At 46.2% G+C, this 23,694-nt stretch overlaps 2 protein-coding genes across 10 annotated transcripts in view; one reads left to right on the forward strand and one right to left on the reverse strand.

Moving 5' to 3' along the window:
- The first annotated feature begins 1,042 nt into the window (after positions 1 to 1,042).
- On the forward strand, positions 1,043 to 22,553 carry TMEM243 (transmembrane protein 243). 2 transcript variants are annotated; one of them, XM_061413753.1, is made up of 5 exons: positions 1,043 to 1,135; positions 1,662 to 1,950; positions 19,543 to 19,593; positions 20,612 to 20,716; positions 21,965 to 22,553. In XM_061413753.1, the coding sequence occupies exons 2-5, from the start codon at positions 1,873 to 1,875 to the stop codon at positions 22,085 to 22,087; spliced, it is 357 nt and encodes a 118-aa protein (XP_061269737.1). In that variant the 5' UTR covers positions 1,043 to 1,135; positions 1,662 to 1,872; the 3' UTR covers positions 22,088 to 22,553. The 2 variants fall into 2 exon arrangements, with proteins under 2 accessions (XP_061269737.1, XP_061269738.1); XM_061413754.1 differs by having other exon boundaries at positions 1,044 to 1,135; positions 1,658 to 1,950.
- The window catches only part of DMTF1 (cyclin D binding myb like transcription factor 1), a 49,520-nt gene continuing 48,202 nt past the window's right edge, over positions 22,377 to 23,694 (reverse strand). For all 8 annotated transcript variants that reach the window (XM_061413747.1, XM_061413750.1, XM_061413744.1 and 5 more), the window contains one exon: positions 22,377 to 23,671. In XM_061413747.1, the coding sequence (XP_061269731.1) occupies positions 23,562 to 23,671 (110 nt within the window). In that variant the 3' untranslated portion in view covers positions 22,377 to 23,561. The remainder of the gene's footprint in view (positions 23,672 to 23,694) is intronic.

The raw sequence follows: 23,694 nt of genomic DNA on the forward strand, positions 1-23,694 counted from the left end.
TGTGACTGCCTGTGAGTGAATAAAATTACTTATTGGGTCAAACGTCTAATAGAACTGGGTGCAAGATTGTGTGCATTCCTCTTAAAAAGTCCTGACAAAGAGAAGATCCATAAAATACAGAGCTGGTAGATCGATATGCTCCATACCTGATTCCACTGAAGCTTTGTGGTTCTTAGTCCATCCCTTATCCCAATCCCTTGTCCTAAACTCTAGAAGGACTACGTGGAAATTTGTCTTGGATTCTAAGTGTTACAGGGTTACAGTGTTCCAACATGCGCTCTCCCTGCGAACAAACCTAAGTCACAGCTCTCTTCAGTGTAGGAGCTGTAGTGTCCGGGTTACCTAGCGTGGTTGCATTTGTTCCCTAATACTTTCAAAGGCTCCCAAATGCAGAGTGACGCTGGGTTGCCTATGGTGCCTGTCCACCTCAGGTTCTCCAGCTTCAAACCCGAAGAGGTTGACATACGATGCATTTTTCCTCTGTGGATACACATATGCTTCTCAGCATCATCACCAGCAGAATGAGTGGACAAATCGAAGAAATACCTAAGCACGGATTACCTCTTGACCGTCTCTGTCCAAGACATAGGTTCTCTATCACAGAACAAACCAGACAAACACACAAACATGATAAACAACTAATTTATCAACCACTCTCTTTCCATCCTAGTGGTGCAAAGACTGGGGTGGTTAAAGCAGGCTGGTTGTTTTTAAGAAGCTTTCAGCCCAATGCGAGGCTATCTTCCCGAGAGTGCTCTGCCCACGTGGGTCGCGCAAGCGCTAATTACTAGGAGCCAGAGAAAGCGGGGAGCCGGGAGATCGGCTGCCTCGCGGGGAATAAACTGGCACCTCTAGAAATAAAGCTCCGTAGCCAATGCGGCGCCCCGGCGTGCGGGATTGGTGGCCTCGGCCGTGACGCGGCCTGGGCGGGCCGAGTCGGTTTGCGACAGTGGCCGCGGGTCCCGGCCGTGGGAGGGGACCGGGGACCCGCCGCACAGCACACTCTCGCCGCCCGCGCGGAAGGTCTCTCTCTCCCCGACGCCTGGCACCGCATCCCCGCACCGGCGTGGATCGGGACTCGCGCTCTCCAGTGCAGCCAGGACTCCCGAGCGTGCGGGCGGGTGGAGACGCCGAGGTTTGGCCTGCGGGCGCGGGGCGGCTCCGGGAGGGTGGCCCGTCGGTGCGGGGCCGAGGCAGGATCCCGTTCTTACGCCGCAAGCGCGCGCTGGCCCACGGGTGCCGGCAACACCTGAGCGGGGACCCGAGCTGCTCCGCGCGGCCGTGACCTGATCCCGCAACGCCGCGGGAGGGGCGGGCGGACCGCTGGGCTTTGCTCCCGCAGCTTCACCTCCGGCCGCTGGCCGCGGGGGCGAGAGGGGCGGAGCGGTGCGGAGGGCTGGTAATGCCTTCTCCCGGGAAAACTTTTCCCCGCCTTCGAGCGTGGAGGGATCCGTGCTCACCAGAACATTTAGAAAGCTCGGGAAATGGTCGTGTCACGGAGCGGAGCGGCGAGGGCGGGGAAGCGGGGAGCCCCGGCCAAGCCGATTTGCATCCCAACCTGCGGAGACAGCCGGGCGGCCCGGGGCGCTGAGATTGGGGGAAGCGGGAGCGGCCGGGCGGGACGGCCAGGCGGTGTTGTTTCCTTTCACTTCCTGAGGCAGCTGCTCACGATGAGGAGGGGAGCGAGGCTCGGGCAGAGCGGCCTCGTCCCGCGGGTCTGAGCGCCCACCCCCGCCGCCGGGACTCCGGCCTCTCTGGGCTTCGGCAATGAGCGCCCTGTGACCGGCGGCGCCGCGAGTCGTAGACCCGGGACTCCGGGAGGCAATGCTGGCTCGGCTAGGAGTGGCTCGGGGACAGTGAAGAAACCCTAAAATGGAGGACTTTTCCACCAGGACGTACGGCACAAGTGGCCTGGACAACAGACCTCTGTTTGGAGAGACATCTGCCAAGGTGAGTGCGGCCCCGGACGCGGGGCCTGAGTGGCGCGTCTGTCCAACTCCCCGCCCCTGGGACCCGGAGCCCTGCTGGGTCCTTCTGCGGCCCCTGGAGGGAACTTGCAGCGAGATCCCCCTTCATCCTTCTCAGGATACTTGCCTTGCCCCTCGGCTCCCTCTCTGGGACAGGGTTGGCCAAGAGCCTTTGAAGATTGAGGGTGGAGAAAAGTTCAGAAAGTTCTGGGCTGTTAGGGGCCCTAAACGGGAGTGCGGAAGCCCGCTCTCTGCCTCGCCTCCCAGCCGGTGGTCAGGGTGTTTGCACATCCGCTTGTCCACCTGGCGTGCTGACTTTCAAGAGGCTTCTGAGGCTTCCGTAAGGGCCCAAGAGTGGTGCTTGTGATTTGTGTTTATCTAGAGCCCTTAAGGGTTTACTGCTGAGGCAACCAAGCAGAGAAAAAGAGTGGAGGCATGAAATTAGGGTTCCTTTGATGGGGCTCCATTCCAGGAAGTGATCAAAGAGTCTCAGACCCATACACGTTCTAGTGCCCTATTTCAGGCTTTTAAAAAGTATAATGTTCTCTTACAAGCTAATCCTGTGATGTCCTGGGCCAGTAGAAGAGAGTTCTTTTCCTGTCCCCAGCATTAAATTTCTGAGTTGTTTGGGCAAGATTAGCCTGTTTTTTTTTTTTTTTTTTTCAGTTAGAAAGTGACATGGTGATCTTTGATCCCTGACAAAGTACTCTCAGGCTCTCATAGAAAGTAGGGCACATATGGAGTCCAGAGCTTCCTGGGTTTCTCTGCTCAGGCAGGGACCTCTTTAGCAGAAAGGACAGAAAGCTTGTCCAGCCAACAACCTGGGGCATGACCCTGAATTTGGAAGCTTCCAGTCTGCCAGGAGACCACTACTTGTTTTTTTTTTTTTTTACCTCCCTGTGGATTTTGCTTTCTCTTCTCAAAGTGTCTTTACAAGAAAATGTTTTAAGCTTGATGTATAGGAAGATGCTTCGTTTATTGTGTGGCTTTTGTATAATCCCAGAATCCAGTAGGTATTCCTATTTCTGCTAATATTGTTTTTCTTTTCTTTTCTTTTTGGCCGAATGGCTTGTGGGATCTTAGTTCCCTGACCAGGCATTGAACTCAGGCTCTCTCTCATCACTGAGGAGTCAACCATTGGACTGCCATGGAATTCCTATCTGCTAACAGTATTGTGATAGGCCTGGGGGGTGGCGGGGTGGGGTCCAAGGAACCCAAGTAGATGGGGGAAATATATAAGCACACGTGAGGCAGCTGGATCTGTGCTATGACAGGGCATAGAGGGGGCATACTGGGGGACAGGGGAGAAAGTGGTCCCTCTGTGAAGCTTGGGAAGATCTTAGAGGATAGATTCTCCATTCTGAGCATTTGATAGCCTTCAGCTTTCAAATATGAAGGCTCCTACATTGGGAGTTGACCGGAAGAGGATTTGGGGCCTGGAGAGTAGAGGCAGCTGACTGCTTGAAGGGATCAGATTATCCCCCGCTCCTTTTTATAGAAATATTTGTTTATTTGGCTGTGCAGGGTCTTAGTTGAAGCCCACAGGATCCTTAGTTGTGGCATGTAAACTCTTAGTTGGGGCATGTGGGATCCAGTTTCCTGACAAGGGATCAAACCTAGGCTTCCTGCATTGGGAGCATAGAGTCTTAGCCACAAAACCTAGGTCTCCTGCATTGGGAGCACAGAGTCTTAGCCACTGGACTACCCAGTGGCTGCCCAGCTGGCCTGAGAATGAAGAGGTTCAGTCTCTCCTCCGCGTACCTTGGTGCACAAGGGATTGTGGGGTTCTGGTGATGCAGACCTCTGACCTCCTTTAGCCCCTTAATACTGATATACGTGAATCGATAAGGGACGTATTGATTTATAGGGACACTTAGAAATAGTGATGTTTTCTGACTCACTTGGGCCTAAGTAGTCAATGACTATGTTTCTCTATTGCCTATGATCCATTTGAAATCCATCCAAGAATTTGACTATTCCAAATATATCTCTGTTTATCACAGATTTATTCAATCCAAGAGTGTATACTCCCAGCATTACTTAGGCAGTTTTAGACCTCATAACAGTAGAATCAGCTACTCAGAGAAAAAAAAAATTATGAATAATATATATTTCCAGATCTCTCAGAATTCCTCCCTTTAGCTTCTTCTGTAGGGCTGACAGGGTGATTGGACATACAGAAATTACACAGAATGGAGAAAGGAGAGAGACTTTGGTCTTAGGATAGGAAGAAACATCATGTTTCATATAAATTGTCGTATCTGAGGAAGAGGCATCCGTCTTTAATGACGGCAAATGATTTATTGGGGACGTGAGTGAGCAGGGCACAGGATGGCCTCAGTAGTGAAAGGACAGGACATGTTACAGTGGAGCCATTCCCATGGAGGGTGGTCACTGCTGGAGCCGGGTGGCTTCCTGAGGACCTTGGGAAACTGCTGATGGCTGCTGTGTGAGTTTGCTCCCAGCGATTCCCTGGAAACTGGACACAACAGCCAGTTCATTAATGAACTGTTGCCTTTGAGTAAAAAATCCAGAAAGGGGAAAGCCCACTTCCTGTCCTAGTCTGACAGATCTTCTGAGCTTTTAGTCCTCTTCATTGCCTTTTACTGACTGACCACAGATAGGCTCTCACTTTTAAGTCTAGAAAGGCCCAGAGGTTGAGGTCCAATCTCTAACTCTATGGCCAAGATGACTGAAGCCCACAGAGCAGAGTCAGGAGGGAAGTGGTGTTTCCTCCATGCCAGGCAGCATGCTTTGCATCCAGCGTCACCTTGTTTGATCCCCCAGTTCCTTTGTGTGATGGATGTTGTCACTCCTTTCACAAGCAGGGAAGCTGAACTACAAAGCAGGCTATGAGTTCAGTCACACAACTGGTTCTCCTCTGGCAATGTTTCACGAGTTGACTAGGACAGTAAATGTTGAGTTTCGCAATCTGGGTCACATGCTCCAGGAACCACTGTGGGCATTCACGTACTTGGCCCTTTCACAGGAAATAGGTGGATTTATATGCCCAAAGTCATGGAGTAAGTGAAAGATACTAGAATCTGCCGTATTACAAGAAATACACGACCCAGCAGGTCTGGAGCAGTGCCCGCATGGGCAGTCCCTAAAGGAACTTCTGTCTTTACGTACTGTTTTCAGTTACCAAACCCCGGATTTATTCAGTTGTTAGCATGATGTTTAGCAATAACTTTATAGATACAGCCTTGGAGTGAATGGCAAAGCAAAATAGTTCTCTGTTGTTACATAAAATGTCTAAGGGATAATAGACAAAAGCTGAGATAGTCATTCCTTGATACCTTTGGAATTTTATATTGCTAGGTGGGCTGTCTTACCCACCCTGGTCTGAATATCCAGGTGCATTTCTCATCTGTTTTTATTTCATCCCCAGTTCTGGGATGCAGTACATCTCTTTCAGGGAAAAAACAAATGTGGCACAAATGATATGATAATATGATGTGTCTGAGGTTTCAGAGCATGTGCTGTTGCTTAGCATTTTCTGAATTTTGAGCACTACCCCAATAGAAATATAAGGTGAAGCATGTATGAGATTTTAAATATCCTAATAGCCATATATTTAAAAGTGTAAACAGATGCAGTTAATTTCAGTAATATACTTTATTTCCATACATCTGAAATACTGTCATTTCAGTACGTACTCAATATGCAAAGTGGAGAGATTTTTACATCATTTTTTTTGTACTAAGCCTTCGTAATCCAGTGTGCATTTTCACTTAGAGCCCATCTCAGTTTGGACTAGCTTCGTTTCAGGTGCTCAGTAATCACACAGAGCTGGTACGTCAGACAGTGCAGTTCTAAAGCAAGTGAATTTTTAGTCCTAGCAGTTCCATAGTCACGTTTGTGAAACATTTTTCTTTACTGCGGGACTTGTCAGAACCTTTAATGTGCTCATTTTCACTGGGAGTCTGGTTGGAGAAGGGGGATGGTACGTGGTGCTCTTTTGGTGGCTGACCTCTGACCATTGGCACAATCAATGCCTTACTCTGGAGTCTTACCCTGCGTGCCTCCACCCGCAGCAGATTTGAACGGAGTGTCTACAGAACTCCCTTCAGGAAATGTCACTCTAGAAATCTATTCCTTGCTCCTCCCTTCCTCGTGTGAACTATACCTTGGAGATATTTGTCCCTCTCTTGTCCACAGCTGCCTGTAAAAGTTTCCTTTGGGCCATCTTTCTGTCTGGGTAATGAAATGCTTTGAGTTATCCTCAGGGCTTGTGAGTTGATGTTGATTTCCTGATTTGCTAGCTGGCTGCAGAATCATCCGAAATCCATTTTAGCCAGTGGATTGGTGACCCTAGGGGAAGAAGGAGGGTGGTTCTGTCTGGGGTGGAAGGTAAACCCGCCTCCCACAGCCAGTGCAGTGGGCCGGGGTGGGAGGGTGGCAGGGGTTCCACCTCCTGGTGGCAGGGAGGGGTAAGTGAAAATACACACTGGATTACAAAGGCTTAGTACAAAAAAAAGGTGTAAAAATCTCTCCACTTTTCATACTGAGTACGTACTGAAATGACAGTATTTTAGATGTATGGAAGTAAAGTATATTACTGAAATTAGCTGCATTCCCTCCATGGAATGCAATGAAAGCCAGTTCCTGGACCAGCCTCTTCTGTTGTTTTTCACTAATAATAATTGATTCATCCTCTAAGAAGGGTGGTGACCATTCTGTCCCTTTGTTCCTACGTGGATGTGATGTGAGAAGAGTGAGCGACACTGGAGGAAGGCGCATACACTGGACTTATAATATGGAGGGTCTCTCCATGGAGGGAGCAAGTTAGTGGGTCCCGAGGCTCAGATCTTTGGTACCAAAGGCAAAAAGTTTCATGTTCTATTGCATATTCCTGAATCCTTACCTCCCCTCCCTGCAAAAGAAGTCAAAAAAACAAAAAGTGAAAAACAGGTCTTTTGATGACCTTTAGTTGAATTCAGCCAGTTCAGACTTGGAGCATTTGACTTTGCAAATAATTGTGTTAAGGTTAGAGTGCTACTTCTTGCCTTTTGCAGGGTGGGGGTGAGGGTTGCTGCTTCCTTAAGGACAAAGCTGTGGTTAGGAGTGTTGGGTCTGCCTGCCGCCCCTTCCCCTGCCCAGAACCCCAGGGCCTCTCGACTCTTGCCTTTGACACAGCCTCCCTCCGGGTGATTCTCTGAGATTCTCTGAGCGCACCCTGATTCTCCCTCAAAGTGGAGCTAGTCTCTCCCAGGACGGATCCGTTGTCCCCGTGGCTCTCTCCTAGCCTGCCAAACCACTTTAGTTGCCATTGCTTGTGTTAGAGAGATGGTTCCAGATGATAGATGCCAGGACTGGGAAGTTTCTGAGCAATGGGCTCAGGAGATTGTATGTTGAGAAAGCTCTTCCAAGGATGCTGGTGCGCAAGGAGGCTGACAGCCCTGGTCTTAACTGTGCTCTGCAATGCCCAGTCTGGGCTGAGCCCTCTTCTTGGGCCTCTTTCTGTGCACGAGCTGCCTTCTTGCTCCCGGTAAATGCTCTTCTACTTTCTGTTGCACACTCTCGTCTCCAAATACCTGAATCCTGGTTAGTCTGATTTCCCACCTTAGAGCCTTCCTTTCTGCCCAGCCTACATCCTATGAGCCTAGTGGTCAGAGATGCCTCCTGGTATTCACTGCTTGTGCTGTGAGGGGTTCATATATGTCTTGCCTTCCCGGCCAGAGTCTACACTCCTTGAGGGTAGCAGCCGATTGCTTTATTTCTCCAGCCTTTTTAGCACTTGGCACAATGCCTTACCTAGTCCTGGATTTTATGTATTTTTTTGCTGTTGTTGAAGTATAGTTGATGTGCAATATTATGTGAGTTGCAGGTATGCAATAGAGAGATTTACAATTTTTATTTGTTTTTTTTAAAAAAATATTAACTTATTTGGCTGTGCAAGGTCTTAGTTGCAGCATACAGGATCTAGTTCTGTGATCAGGGTTTGAGCTCCGGCCCCGCTGCATTGGGTGTGTGGAGTCTTAGCCACTGGACCACCAGGGAAGTCCTGAAATTTAGTTTTAAAGGTTATATTCTATTAATAGTAATTGTAAAATATTTGCTATATTCCCCATGTTTTACACTACATCCCTTATTTTATACCTAATAGTTCGTGCCTCTTCATCCCCTACTCCTGTCGAGCCCCTCCTTCCTTCCCTTTCCCCACTGGTAAGCGCTAGTTTGTTCTCTGTATCTATGTCTGCTTCTTGTTATGTTCTTAGGTATGTTAAGTTTTAAGTGAGGTGAGCATCTAGCATCACCAAAAAGTAACCTACTTTCTTGGGACCTCCTGAACATCAGCAGAAGGTGGGGGCTGGTGTTCAGAAACTTGGGGTGCTGGGTAGCAACAGGCTCTTGTGCAGTTAAGGGCATCACTCTCTCCTCTCCTTGCTGAGCTTGAGCAAAGAGCCCATAAACATAATACAATACTGTGTAAAAACTTAAACTGAGGCCTGGTCTCTCAGAAGCTGGTGGTTTGCTTGTGTTTTTCCTTCTGTAGACAAGGTTTTCGCAGCTCTGTGGTAACAGACTGGGTCTACTAAATTAGTCTTTTTTTTTTTTCCTTAGGTTCAGTCCATAGTTTGTGTGTAGGTATAATGACCATGGGGCTTCCCTGGTGGCTCAGTGGTAAAGAACCCACCTGCCAATGCAGGAGACACACAAGATGTGGGTTTGATTCCTGGGCCTGGAAGATCCCTTGCAGCAGGAAATGGCAACCCATTACAGTATTCTTGCCTGGAAAATTCCATAGACAGAGGAGCCTGTCAGGCTATAGTCCACAGGGTCACAAAGAGTTGGACATGACTGAATGACTAAGCACCCATAATGACCATATTTTTGGGGCTGCCATGGAGACACTTGGGTTGACAAACTTAAGTGTCCCGGTGGGGATGATGGAATGCATTTGAAATTGGGCTGCTCTTCAAAGGGGGGCCAGGCTCTGTGGCCCACTCAACTCCCACTCATCTCTGAGAACCTAATCCCATTGGTGAATGACAGCCCATTAGACGTGGTGGAAATAATACTAATAGCATGTGAGCAGCCGTTTACTGATGCTTGTAAATGTAACTCTGTTCTAGGGCTTTACTGTAATATATCTGAATCTTTATGGGATTCCCCGCATGTTAGACTGTTGTATAAATATGGAAACTTTGGCTTCAGTGTTCCGTGATGTACCTGAGATCATAGGCAGGCATGAGGCAGGGGAAAACACAGATAATGGGTCTGTCATGATCCTGACGTCCTAGCCCTTGTTCTTGGTCTCCCAGTTCTGAAGGTCAGAGCACATAAAGACCTGGCATTTCTGGGACTTCCTTGGCGGTCCAGTGGTTTGGACTCCATGCTTCCAGTTCTTGGTGGGGTGGGTACAGGTTCCATCAGTGATCTGGGAAATAAGATCCCACATGCTGTGTGGTGAGGCTAAAAAACAGAAGAAGAAGAAGAAAAGAATGGATCTAGCACTAGATAGATAGGAAGTGCTAGATCCTTTTTTTTTTTTCTTCTTCTGTTTTTTAGCACAGAGTCGGACTCGACTGAAACGACTTAGCAGCAGCAGCAGCAGCACTTCCTATGGTACCAGTGCTAGGGATCATTTTGTCCCCTAAACATTTGGAGTAGGTTTGTTTTCTATTTTTACCGTGATCTCATTTCCCTAAGTGATGCTTCAATGAAAATAATATATTTCAAGTATGCCTCACTGTGAGGAGAATCTGGCAGGAAGGATATCACAGAAATATTCACAAGTGAAAGATGCTTCAGAATGTGAGTCTGTGAAATAGGGGACGTGTTTCAAGGCATCCATAATGTCTGCCTTCTCTAGAAGGGCCTGAGGCAGAAGTGGGCGTTCAGAGCTATAGGCAGCTGCAGAGGCCCTGGTGTGTTTGAGACTGGGCTCAGAGCATGAGAGTTGGCGAGTGTGGGTGTGTGTGAGTCTCGTAAGCTTTCCTCACGTGGCCCTGCCCCTGTGATTTTCTCTGAAGCCTGGGGACAGCAGCCCCTGTGATCGGAGCTCCCCGTTTCCCAGAGTTATCTGGGGAGGCCGTCTAGCCCCTGGCTTCACCCCAGGGATGCTGGTTGCCTCTGGCCACAGCTTTGGGGGACTCTCCTGTCTCCTTAGGACCACGCAGCTCTGGGGGCTCCGAGGAGACCCACCGGCAGTGCCTGACTTTTCTTGCTTCCCCCAAACCCAAACCTCCTCCCACATGTCAGGTCTCTCAGTGTCTCTGTCCCTGCATGTTTGCCCCTGGGGCTTCTGACTGGGACACTGCTACAGCTTTCCTGACGAGATGGTTTCCACTGCGACTTGGAAGAAGAAAAGGAAAATCATTTCTGAGAATTGGCCTTTTGTTTCTGGTATCAGGACTCTGAGCTGTGATGAGAAATGTAAACCTTTGCACGCGGAATTGCAGGATGCGGCCCACGGGCCTCATCAGTGGGAGGAAGTCTGGGCTCCTGGTGTGTTTAATGCATGGTGACTGGATTGCCTTTCTCCTCTCTCCCTCACAAGGAAAGATGATCGCTTTTCCAGGACCTGAGGGTCTTGTGAGCTAGGAGGACTGACGTGGGGTGGAGCCCTGTAATGACAGGAGGCATAGAGTTCCGCGGAGCACGGAAGAAGGGGATATTTATTATACTGGGGGCATCAGGACAAAAGACTTTTGATTTTTAGGCCCAGGAACGCGAGTCAGATTTGACAGGAGGAGGTGACTGGGAATCCCAAGCAGGAGGTCCAGCCGGGTTGAAGGGGTGGGAGCAGTAAAATGCCAGAAAGGGGAGGGAGCAGAGTGTCCCATTGTGAGCAGACTCTAGAACTTGGAGCAGCTATATGACGCACACTTTCCTTCTGGAGGCTGTCAGTGGTCGAGAGTGTGCTGTAATGTGTGCTTTGATACAATAGTTGTGTGCATGCTGTGTCCCAGGGAGTGTGCTGTGTGCTACAGTGTATCTTTCCTTTTTTTTTTATCTTATCTTTTTGCTGCACAGGGTCTTGGCTGTGGCGCATAGGCTTAGTAGCTGTGGGACGTGGCCTTAGTTGCCCTACGGCACGTGGGATCTTAGTTCCCTGACTAGAATTGAATCTGCGTCCTCTGCATTGGCAGGCGGCTTCTTAACCACTGGGCCGCCAGGGAAGTCCCGAGAGTGTATCTTTGCTTATGGAGCATGTGTGCACGACATGGAGGAGAGAAAGGCGCTACACAAGTCCTTGTTCTTCCCTCTCTTCTCAGCTTCAGTCATCCTGGCCTTCTTTTCCAGTTTCCAAGCTCACACCTGCCTCTGGGCCCTTGCAAGTGCTATACTACCTTGTTTGCAGTACCCGTTTCCTAGATCCTTGGGTGTCTTGTTCCTTTTTCTTAAAAAGGTCCCTGCTCAAACAGGAGGATTCCTTGACCTTCTTTTTTAAAAATAGCCCCCCAGCTCCACCCTGATCACTCTTCCCTTACCCTGTTTTAATTCCTTCCTGACTTCCTCACACTTAGCATGTAAAAAGGGTGGAGAATGGATGCTGAACATCAGAATGGTGAGCAGGATGGACAGAAGATTCTTCCGATGTTGGAGGAGTTGAGATTTGGGGGCTAGAGGTGGACTCCACAAGCGAGAGATTCAGCCCAGAGAGAAGGATAGAGGTAACTAACAAGACCAGGATTGGCAGAGGAGCCAGCTGCCCCCCAGTCCTCTTCAGGCTGGAGGAAAGGGGGGTCCTCTTTCTCTTGGCATCTTTTATAAGGATCTCTGCTGATGGGCAGGCTTCAAGAGTGAGATTGTAAACTTGAGATGAGGTGGAGCTTCAAACCGCTTCCTAGAGAGAGACAGGGACAATCAACCCAAAATGAAAGGCCGTGAAAATCAGCGAAGGCCCAGCTGTAAACATGTGAACTTGTAGTAAACCAGTTAGTTTGTTCTTTCAGTTAATATTTGAATATCTCATATATGCTAGGAGTATATAAAAGGGAAATGACCTGCATCCCTGCCCATGGGTGCACTTTTGTAGGTAGAAGAACGTTCTCTCCACCCTGGGTGATGGCAGTTCCAACAGCCACATGGCTTGCCTTGGTCCGAGTTAGACAGAGCTGCTCCTGCCTCTGGGTGGGCACTGGCCCACGGAGGGGTGCACAGTTTGGAGAGGGCACCATGGAGCTGGAGGTCAGCCATGGGTAGTGGCCCAGAGCCTGGCCGTGAACAAGGGGGAAGTGGCCCTCAGCCTCCCAGGCCTTACAGCGTGGAGGAGAAGACAGACGAGTAAACAGTTACAGGTAGGATTGTTGAAAGGCTCCACGGCAAGGCTTAGCCCCGGAGCCTGGAAGTGATTGGGGGGGTCTGGAGGTGACTCAGGACTGGATTGTCAAAGCATCGAGAGCAGAGGGGCTCTGGATGCTCAAACTGCTGATTGCATGGTCTGGTCAGGGCTTTGGTGACACAGATTGGGAGTGATCTAGTTGGTGGATGCAGATGAAGACTAAGCTTAGGGGCAGTGGAGGAGAGGGTTGGAGAAGAGGGATTTGGCAGAGCAGGTGCTGAAATAATTGTGAAGAGGAAGGGAAGAAGTTGGCATGAGACTGCCAGGGACATGCATCTTAAAAATAGAGGATGCTTTTGTCTATCCTGCTTCCCAGATGGCTCAGTGGTAAAGAATCCGCCTGCCAATGCACGAGATGCAGGACACAGGAGTTCGATCCCTGGGTCAGGAAGACCCACTGGAGGAGGAAATGGCAACCCATTCCAGCATTCTTGCCTGGAAATCCCATGGACAGAGGAGTCTGGCTGGCTACAGTCCACGGGGTCGCAAAGAGTCACACACGACTGAAGCGACTTAGGACGTATGCAGTCCCCCATCCATGAAGGCTCAACCCTTGTGACTTACGGACCTCACAGAGGCCCTGCCTCCTCCTGTTGTCACATTAGCCATTAGGATTTCAACCTATGAATTTTAGGGGGACACAAACATTCAGAACATAGTAGAGGATATTACTGAAATTGCCTTCTCTCTCCAGCTTGGGAAGCAGGACGTGCCCTGGCCCGCCTTCTTCCTGGCCCAGCCAACCTGGGAGGAGTATGTAGGTGGCACAGGCTCTGTTGGGTAGAAAGTTGAAGGGCAGAGGCTGCAAGGGAGATCCGGGGCTCATGAGAACTTTCTGTGTCCAGGCTGGCTCACATGGAACAGGTTTCGGTGGGTGTGAGGGGTGAAGATGGAGCTGGAGCGCACCTGGGGAGGGATGGCGTCTGTAGGGCCACCTGTGGTGATGTCTGAGGAGGACTTGGGTGGAGTCGCAAAGGGGGAAGTGACACAGAAGTGGGATTCTTAGCCTCCCCCTTCCTCCACCCCCTCCCTCCAGAGCATGTCAGGGAGTGTTCTGGCATTGTCCATCCAGGGTTTTCCTTGCCCTCAAGGGGCTTTCTGTGGCTTCTGCCTGGGAGTGCGAGGGAGCATGGCGTGTGGACCAGTTCCTGAGCAGCAGTTGCTGTCGTGCCGGTGAAACCAGGGCCATGCTGCTCTGGCAGGAAATGAGTGACCAGGCTTTTATCCTTAGGCTTAGGAAGCCTGGACCTGGAGGTGCCCGAGGCTCACTCCTGGCATTTCCACAGGGTTGCCGACATCTGGCCCAGGAGTCAGCATGAGGGTTCGGCCCCCGTATTTGGGGAGAGCCTCACCTCGTGGGCTGCAGGGCCAGCCTGTGGCTTCTATGGTGCGGCTGTGTGTCTGTCCTACAGCAGCGACTGGAAGCTGGGGTTTCTGATAAGTCAGGCCCTGGCTGAGTGACCTCTCCTGGTGAGAGGCTGTAAGGAAAATGCCATCTGCCACTTCTATTGATGATTCTGTTCTTTAAGCATCATTCACAGGGAATTGGCCGGCAGTGCGCCAGGGCTCGAGGCTACCTTCTCCATGGTTAATAAACTGCCAGTCCTAATGGAGGAGGTGACAGGCAATAAATACAGAAGTGTCACATGTGGACCATGTGACCCGGGAGACCTGAGACAGGGACAGCTCCCATCCTCAGGGGTGCCCGAGGAAGCTGTCTGGATGGGAGTTACAGTGGAGGCGATGTTTGAGTTGAGCTGTGAAGGAAGAGCAGTTAAATTGGGTGTGTGGCATTTCAGCCGTCCCACTTCTTACCCCGCGGCTCACTCTTCTGGGGACGTTATGCCTTCAGCTATTTATACGTGTCAATAAGAGAACTGATTATGTGTGAAGTAGATGTGCTTTCTGCATCTGGGTACCCCTGCAACACTCCCCTTAGATCCCAGAGAAGCTTGCCTCTTCTCATCCTGCAGTGCGCTTACCGTCATCAGGGAGAGCTTTGAAATCCTCTGGACTTCTTTCTGGGCTGCTTGGAATCTTAGAACTAACATTTGAACTTAGAAAAGTTTTCTTCACTCAGATATATATATATATTTTGGCTGTGCCACTTGACTTGTGGAATCTTAGATCCCCGACCAGGAATTGAACCTGGGCCCTTGGCAGTGAGAGCTTGGAGTCCTAACCACCGGACCACCAGGGAAGTCCCATAGTCAGATTTTTTTTCTCGTAAATCCTTTTGCTCCTTCTTTCTACTCACCAAATTGCTTTAGAAATTTTGCCTTACTTTTTTATTGTTGCTCGAATGGATTATGAAACGTTTTGCTAAGATAGCACAGGCTTCAGGTCCATTTTGGAATGAGGCAAAGCATAAATTCCTGTGGCAATGGAAGCATGATTTTACCTGTCAGCATTCTGAGCAGGATGTTTTGGGTTGCTGAGGACAAAGGCCGGCTTTTGGTTATTTGGGATGTTCCCAGAACCTTACCACCTGAGCACTTGAAGTGAATTTGGGGTTCTCTGTTTTGTGTCAGGATGCTGGCTGATGACTGAGCAAGGAATCTGGGGGCTCCTGTGCTTTTTGACTGCTGAGGGATGCCTTCTCCTCTGGCCCGGGTGCTGTCTAAAGCTGATAACCCAGAACCATAAATGGTTAACACTGGAAAGGACCAGATATCAGCCCAGTCCTCTCACTTGATAGACCCAAAGGGGTTAAAGGGTCCTTTTGAAGCCATCTGGCTAGTCAGTGAGATGAGAACGTTGGTCTCAACTCTCATTTCAGGGCCACCACATACATGTCTAAGCATTCTTAGACCTTTTGAATTGCTTGTTAGCCTTGCATTTTGCAGAGAGCTTTGGGGAGGAGACTTTCGCCACTACCTGGCAGTATGACCTTGGGCAAACAGGTGTGACTGAACCCAGTTCCCCACTGGTAAATGGAGAGAGCATATTCCTTACTGCTGCACAGAGCTACCTTGTCTCACCCCAGGTACAGACGCTGCAGCCACAGCAATCTTTCTCTCCTACATTATTTCAAAGGAAGATGAGCCTCTTTTGGACTTGGGCTGCTGTCTCCACCTGTGCATCGCAGCCCAGCTTCTTCCCCGTCATGACGTTTGCTCTCCCCAGGTCTCTGTGGAGTCCCTTCATCCTGAGCTACAACATAGAAGACACTTTTTTCCCAGCTTTATTGAGATAACTGAGATAATGTTTAAGTGAATAAATAAATGACTTAAGAGGGAATATGGGTTTCCCTGGCGGCTCAGTGGTAAAGAATCCACTTGCTAATGCAGGAGATGCAGGAGACGTGGGTTCAATACCTGGGTTGGGAAGATTCCCTGGAGGAGGGCATGGTGACCTACTCCATTTATTTTTGCCTTGAGAATTCCTTCGGCAGAGGAGCCTGGTGGGCTACAGTTCTTGGGTCTGCAAAGAGTCTGACACGACTGAGCACACAAGAGGTAATATATGCAGATACGCAGTTGTTGTTTAGTCACTAAACTTCATCCCACTCTGGAGCGACCCCTGAGACTGTAATCTGCCAGGCTCCTCTGTCCATGGAATTCTCCAGGCAAGAATACTGGAGTGGGTTGCCATTTCCTTCTCCAAGGGATCCTCCTGACCCAGAGATCGAACCTGTCTCCTGCATTACCACTGAGACACCAGGGAAGCCCAATATATGCAGAGTCCCAGTCAAAACTATACTATGTATGTTTGTATATTGTTATGTTTATGTGCTCATAAATTCATACATATGAGTTAAGACAGTCTCTTGGCCTGTTGCTGAGTAGATGTCTGAGGAAGGGCTGTGCTGGGCTGTGCTTGGTCGCTCAGTTGTGTCTGACTCTGCCTCATGGACTGTAGCCCACCAGACTCCTCTATCCATGGGAATTCTCTAGGCAAAATACTGCAGTAGGTTGCCATGCCCTCCTCCAGGGGATCTTCCCAACAAAGGGATTGAACCCAGTTCTCTGGCATTGCGGGCAGATTCTTCACTGTCTGAGCCATGAGGGGAGCCCCTGAGGGAAGGGAAGACAACCTGTCCTGTCATCTCTGTGGGTAAAGATCAGGGCTGATTCTGATCCTGCTCAACTTTCTTGGGGAGTGAAAATAAGTAACAGTATAAAGTGTAAAGATCTGGTAGGGAGAATGTTTTGTTAGATGGAAATACAGCAATAATAAAACTGAGGAAGAGACAGAGCTAGTTTTTGTGAGAAATAGAGTAGCTGAGTTAATAGAAACTAGCTTTTGATATGGAGATAACCTGAATTTCAATTAATTCCATAAACAGCAAATTTAAATGTAATACTTCCTTTTCTCCATGCACTCTGTTCTGACTTGGAACATATTAGCCCTAACACTGCCCTTTGAAATGCTAATTAAGGGCAATTTAATTATTCTCTATTGTTCTATCTTTGGAGACTGGGAGGGGTGGGGGGAGCTGCTTAAGTCCTGAAAAATCATCTCTGGGCCTAGGGAGGGTCTCTACCCGAAGATTTGAACTTAGCAATGTTCAAAATGGTTTAGATTCTAAATTTTACAGCTGTGCACACAGATCATGTGAGGCTCTTGTTAAAATGTAGATTCTGTTTCAGTAGGTCTGGGGCAAGGCCTGAGATTCCACATTTCTTACAGGCTCTCAAGTGAGATCAGTGCTGCAGAGCCAGAGCACTCTGCATAGCAAGAGTTTAGACTGAAGTGGGAGGTCTTCCAAAGCTAACTCTGCTGTTTCTTTGGCCTGCATTCAAGGTTACTTCAATAGCTGAAGGCCTGAGGCCAAGACCTTGGCTTGGAGAAAGGAGACTGTGAGAAATAGTTGTGCCATATTCTAAATACTTTGTCCCATCTTGGGAGTCCTAGTTGTTCAGTCGGTTGTGTCCGACTCTTTGCGACACCATGGACTGCAGCACACCAGGTTTCCCTGTCCTTCCCCATCTCCCAAGTTTGCTCAAACTCATGTCCATTGAGTCCCAGATAGACTGTATTTTAATGATTGAATACCTGATATTCATGAAGATGAGTTGGGATTCTAGACAGATTGTCTAGAAGGCAAATAGGGAAGTAGTCATTAAAGTTTAGATGTATTTTCATGAATGACTGAAACCAGTTAGGCTTCTATGGTTAAGTTCACTAGTCTAAAACAATCACTTATGAGGAAATCATTCCTGAAAGATAAACACTTTACTGTAGTACTGTTGTACTTTGCTAATAGGCTTGTACTTTGCAACTTGCTATCTTTATCTAGGAATTCCCTGGTGGCTCAGATGTAAAGAATCTGCCTGCCAGTGCAGTAGATGTGGGTTGGATCCCTGGATTGGGAAGATCCCCTGGAGAAGGGAATGGCAACCTACTCCAATATTCTTGTCTGGACAATCCCATGGATAGAGGAAACTGGCAGGCTATAGTCCACGAGGTCACAAAGAGTTGGATACAACTGAGTGACTAACCAACAACAACCTTTGTCTAGACCAGCAGTTACATGCTACGCTGCTGTTTCTGTGAAAAGTAGAAATGGAATCTCCTCTGTTGCATTGAATCCTGTTTCCATTACTTATTGGTACTGAGATTTGGAGCAATCTCTTAATTTCCCTGAGCTTGTGTTTCTACTTGTAAAATAGTCATGCTAGCCTTTCATCCCGGGATTTTTTAGGAGATACACAAAAGCTTCTGGCATAGTTGCCATCTGTTCACCATTAGACCCCGTCTTCTCCCTGTTTTGATCCTGGTTGCCAAACTTGCTGTACCATTTGGAGAATAGGGATTCTTGGTGGCTGCCTCTCACCTGAACCACTTCAGTGGCTTCTGTTGGCAAAAGCTCTTGTGACATATGTAGACCTTTAGGAATCCCTGGAGTTTATAAGGAGATGGGAGCAAATATTCTTTACTTCTTAGAATAGACCAGAGTTTAGTTGAAACTTTTTCACAAGGCAGAAACAGTGAGGTTCTCATACATGGGTTGTCTGTAAACACATTTTATGCTAAGTACACATCTGCCTGTGCAGGACTACTAGTGCTCAGCGCTTTATCCCTGGGTCACTTTCCTGACAAGAGGCTCTAGTTTCACTCTTGCGTGTGCAGTGTGGTCTTCTCTAGCTGGTAAGATCTGTTCGAGTCCTCAGGTTGGGTCAGGGTCCGGCTGGAGTTCCGTTTCCTTTGTTCTGTGTGACATGAAATTGCAGTGGCCTTGGTCTGGAGTGTGAGGTCAGACGCCCTGGAGAGGACACTTGGCTTTGTTCCACGCTTCCCTCCCAGCTTTGCCTGCCCTACTCTTCTTTGGGTTCTTATCTTTAGAAGCAGACAACTCTGTGCAAGTTCCTGTGCCCTTCGTATCTCGGAGCTTTTGTTTATTGGCTGCTCATATTCCATATCCTGCTGATCTTAAAGTGCTCAGACGTTACCAACAGTCTTTAAAGACTTCAGCTTTGACTTTTCCAAAATAAGGTTACTTGATATTCTCATTGGCCATAAGGTAGTATTTCCTAATCAGGTCTTAAACCCTTACCACTTCATTCTGTAAGGTCTGTGAATAAGTGCTATCAACCTAATATACATATTAGTACATACTAGTTTTATATATTACTTGACTTTTCAGTTCCTTTAACAGAAACCATCTAACCAGTGACCCTGATTTCGATATCCTGTTTCATGTTGATTCTAACTTGCTGTCTGACTTTAGGAAAATAGTTTAACTGTACTCACTGAACCAAAATTTACCTTAACCAGTAAAATGAAGATTGGATTAGATCAGTTTTTCAAAGCATTCTCTGGAGTTGGTTGGGGCAGGGATGGGTATAACAAGAGATCTCGATAGGTAGAAACCCCAAGCTCCTCATTCAGGTGATTCTTAAGATTAATGAACAAGGATACCATCTGTATCACGAATAGGTTGAAACTCATGATGGGAAGAGACATCATCTAAGTCTGGTTCCTGACTGTTTTCACCAAGGGTCTGGGCTGGCCACCCCATGTTCCTGTCCCTTTTGCTTCTGCTCATACTGTTCCCAGCAGCAAAAGTAGATTATTTGTAAGCCTCCCTTTCCCATCTTCAAAAAGCCCTAATGTAAAAATGCCATGTCCCTTTAAGAAATTTTCTCTACACAGCTGTCCAGCTTCCCCAAACCCCTTTCTTTACCCTGGTGGCTCAGTACACTCTGCTTTTCTGGCAGCTGTTTGTCTGAAGCTCAGAGGGGCAGGGTGCTTTCTCCATTCTCAGTGTCCTGCATTGTGTCTTTCTAAAATGCCATGAGTTTATCATATGGCTAAAAAATTCTCTCTCTTTTTCAGGATCGAATCATCAATTTAGTTGTTGGCAGCTTAACATCTTTATTGATCCTAGTAAGTATCTTTGTGTGTCAGCCAGGGTCATAGCCAAAGTTTTGAAAACCTTAATACTGCAGTTCAATCAACTCTCAAAAAAAAAAAAACAAAAAAAAAAACCTTAAAGGGCCAGTACATGAACATATGGAACATTCCAATTGTAGTTAAATTAATGCTTTCAATCTTATTCACACTTGAATAAAACTGCATTTGGTATAAATGGAGTAGCTAGTTGATTTCCACTCTCATCCCCTAGTTGAATGTGAAATAGCACAAGTTAAATAAACTTGGTTTTCTGGGTTTGCCTAATAAATCTGTAGTATGTGAGTGGCTACTAGTAACTCCCTTCTGTAGGTAACCCACAGCTCTGCTAGTATCTTTACATTTATTTTGTTCCTAAAGTATGTTCATTATCCTTTGGCTTTTTAATTTCTCATTCTGTATACTACAGCTTGGTGCTGTCAAAATAAAACAAAGCTACATTTCCCAGTCTGAGAACGACCTTTCTTTGGCACATTTTTATTAAATCTAAGAGAATTTTAGTTAAGTCTCTTTCTATGACTTCTTCATAAAAGAATGGGTAACATTATATTTAAGGTAGAAAGAGAACTACAGGGTATTAGAAACCTATATTTTAGTATTTTTCATGTTAAGCAAAAACAGTTTTGGGTATTTTTTTTTTTTGCTGGTATACTCAAAATAACAAAAAGGTTAGAACTTTGCCCAGTATAGTCATTTATCCTGGGGAATGATGTTTAAATGCTTTCTAATCTTTGTTGATGAAGAGGTTTATTTTGAGGTTAGCTAGTTTTATTGCTTCATGGTGGTTTGTCTCCTTTCATAAAGGAGGAGGTTGGGAAGATTAAGTGGAAGTAATAGAAGGAATAACACAATTGAAAAGATTTTATTAAACATTAACATTCCAGAAGACAAATTTCACCATTTGGAGCATGTTATAATGTTACTTTGCCTAGATGGTAGTCTAACCAAGTCTTGGAATTACTCCTGAGGCCTGACATACTTTCTTTCCATACAGGTAACGCTGATCAGTGCTTTTGTTTTCCCTCAACTACCTCCAAAACCGTTGAATATATTTTTTGCTGTCTGCATCTCTTTGAGTAGTATCACTGCCTGCATACTTGTGAGTACTATTGAAAATTTAAATTCAGTATCCTTGAGGGCTGATGGTTGCAGTGCCTGGAAATCTGTATGAAAAGATGTCTCTAATTATACACCACTCCTCTCCCCCAAAGGATGTCACAATTCTCATTGTTAAAATCCCAGGGTATTTTTTTTTTTTTTTTTTAATTTGTCTCCTTTTCTCCTAAATCCCAAAGTTGTAACCTTGTAACCCTAAAAGGCAACTCTGTTCCCTTGATACCAAAAAAAAAAAAAAAAAAAAAAGACTTGGGTCACCAAAGATATGATGTGATTTAATTTAATTCATCTTCCTTCAAGGACTACATACAGAGTCCAACAGTCTTTGGGAAATGTTATTACTCCTCTAATAATTACAGAACTAGTCTATTTTAATCTTTGAGTATTATCTCCCCAAATGAAAGTAATTAACACCAAAACCTCTTGAGAAACCTAAAGCTACAGTTGTATGTTTTTCACAAGAATGTTCAGTTTTTTTAATACTAAGAAGCCTTTCTGTTAGGTAAAGAAACAAAGACAATAGCCAATCCTCAGCTGGGTATTTGCCAAGTCATCATTAGTTGGCAGCTGTTTCATTTCCCTTCAAAACCCTTAAACATAATTGTTTTGACTCACATAAGATCTGAGTTAAAATTAAACCTGGGGACATTTCCCAGCTTCAGATTCACTGACTGTTTTGTTCCTTTGGCCTGAGGGAAGGAGTGGCCCCTCGGACTTGGAGAGCCTGGGAACAAAGCTCCCAGAACTGTTCTCCCACTCCCAGCCTAGAGCCGGAAGTGGCTGACAGTGATCTGTTAACAGCTTAAACTAGAGGCATGCATGTGCAAAGCTCCGGTTTTGGTGGCGATTTGAATCAGTTAAAGGAATTTAAAAGTTGTCCTCCCTTCCAGTACTTTAAAAAGCTGTACCTTTTACTAACATAATAATTAAAATATCTCTAGAAGATAGATATATATTCTTGAATGACTCGCCAAACAATTGGTGGACTCGTGGTTTAAACATTGATCAAAGTTAACTGAGAAAGCAGGAATAAAGTATGATTTTGGATATAAACTCAGCTGGTACACTTGAATTACAAAGAATAAAATTCTGGCTGCCTTAGCCTCATTTAGGGGGAAAAGTATATATGGATGAACCTGGTCACAGTGGAAAAGAATTAGTTGTATTTAAAATTTTTAATATTCAGCCCAATGCTATTACTTAAACTTCTATTTAATTCTTCTTCTTTTAGATCTACTGGTATCGACAAGGAGATTTAGAACCGAAATTTAGAAACCTTATTTACTATATCTTATTTTCTATCATCATGTTATGTATATGTGCGAATCTGTACTTCCATGATGTGGGAAAGTGAGGCTGCCAAGAGATACACTCACCAGGTCTCTTCAAAGCAATATATTTGGACTCGAATAAGAGCTGGATAAGGTATGCTGAAGAGTCTCCTGCAGAAGTCTGATACATGATTTTCATGTTAATTGTAAATCTAAATTCCCTCTTGCAGGGGAGACATATCCTAAATCACTTTGCTTTTTCTTTAAGGAACCGATGTTGCCCATAAACATTACCCCTTAAAGCACAAATCATTTTCACTTTTGAAATTTTTTATATAAAGTAATGGCGTGGTGCAAGGCTATGTAACAATCTTGCATTTTAAGACAAATATTCTTTTATTTCTGTTAAACTGAATATACAATTATTGTTCCCTAGGCAACCAACTTTTGCTTATAACTACAATTTCACGTTAACAAAACACAGACGGTGAAAAGACAACTTTGATTGTGTAGATCTAATTACAATAATAAATAAAATAATTTATACAAGTTTTTTTTTTTTTTTTTTAACTTTTTCTATAGGGGTCATATTCATTAAAGCCCTAGAGGCTAATTTTGGCTTAACCTTCTCTAGTATAGGAATGACTCTTGGTTTGTTTCAAGAAGCAAATTTTGTGTTTTTAAATTGCCTGAGAGGGAGAAGTTACATCAAACCCCCACCAGTTAATGCACTAAGTGAACGGCAAACTCGGATACTCTGCTATTTCCTGGGTAATTTACATAGCAAAACATGTAATAAAAGGTCATGGTACAGGATAGGCAACTTAGTACTTCCTTTCCCATTTAGTTTTACTTCAAAGTGCTAACTTTGTAAACTGGTGACAGTGGGTTCTGAGGGATGAAAATGCTTAGCTTCTGGTGAATTTTGTTTTACTACTCTCATCCATATTCCCTTTAAAAAGTAATTAAAAAAAAAAAACCTGTAGTGAATTTTCTAAACCCTTTTAATACTCTTCTCATTACCCAGCCCAAATCAGCTCCCACTGCCAGCAATGGGTAAACCCAAATAACCCCCACACAATCACCTCAAGTCTCAAACTACTTAGACGATGTCTCTGTGCAGAAGGTCACTGGGAAGCTCTAGAGCATGTGACTTCTCTGAAATATAAACAGGCCTACTTGAGACCGGACAGAGTGCCATGTCTGATCTGTAGAGATGAATATTACTGCTTTTAAAACAGTAGTTAAGCTTTGGCGATTTCAAAATTCTCTCTGCTAAAATGAAATTCCCTGCTGATAAGAAACACTAATAACTGGGATCTCTGCAGTTAAGACCCTAGTGCTCCACTCAACTACATACTGTTGTAAGACTAGACCTCAGATGATATATTTAAAGAGGTAAAAAGTCATAGCAGCAACACTGTATGTGGCTTGAGCACTGTAGCTATTCAAAAGCCAGAGGAATGGTAAATTAAGCCTCTTGGGGGATGCTCCTGTTTCTTTGGAGATATAATGAACAGTGTGGCTTTGCCTGAATGGCTTGTTTCTAAGAATTACCTAATGACAGTGTACCAAATCCTCAACATCTTTTGAGTCTTCTGAGACAGGACTGCCCAGAGATGATCCAATGATGTTTGATTCTTCTCGATGATGCTGGAGTATGGGATCTGTAATGAGATATATCATCTAA

This window comes from Bos javanicus, chromosome 4, assembly GCF_032452875.1.
Source record: "Bos javanicus breed banteng chromosome 4, ARS-OSU_banteng_1.0, whole genome shotgun sequence".
NCBI lineage: Eukaryota > Metazoa > Chordata > Mammalia > Artiodactyla > Bovidae > Bos > Bos javanicus.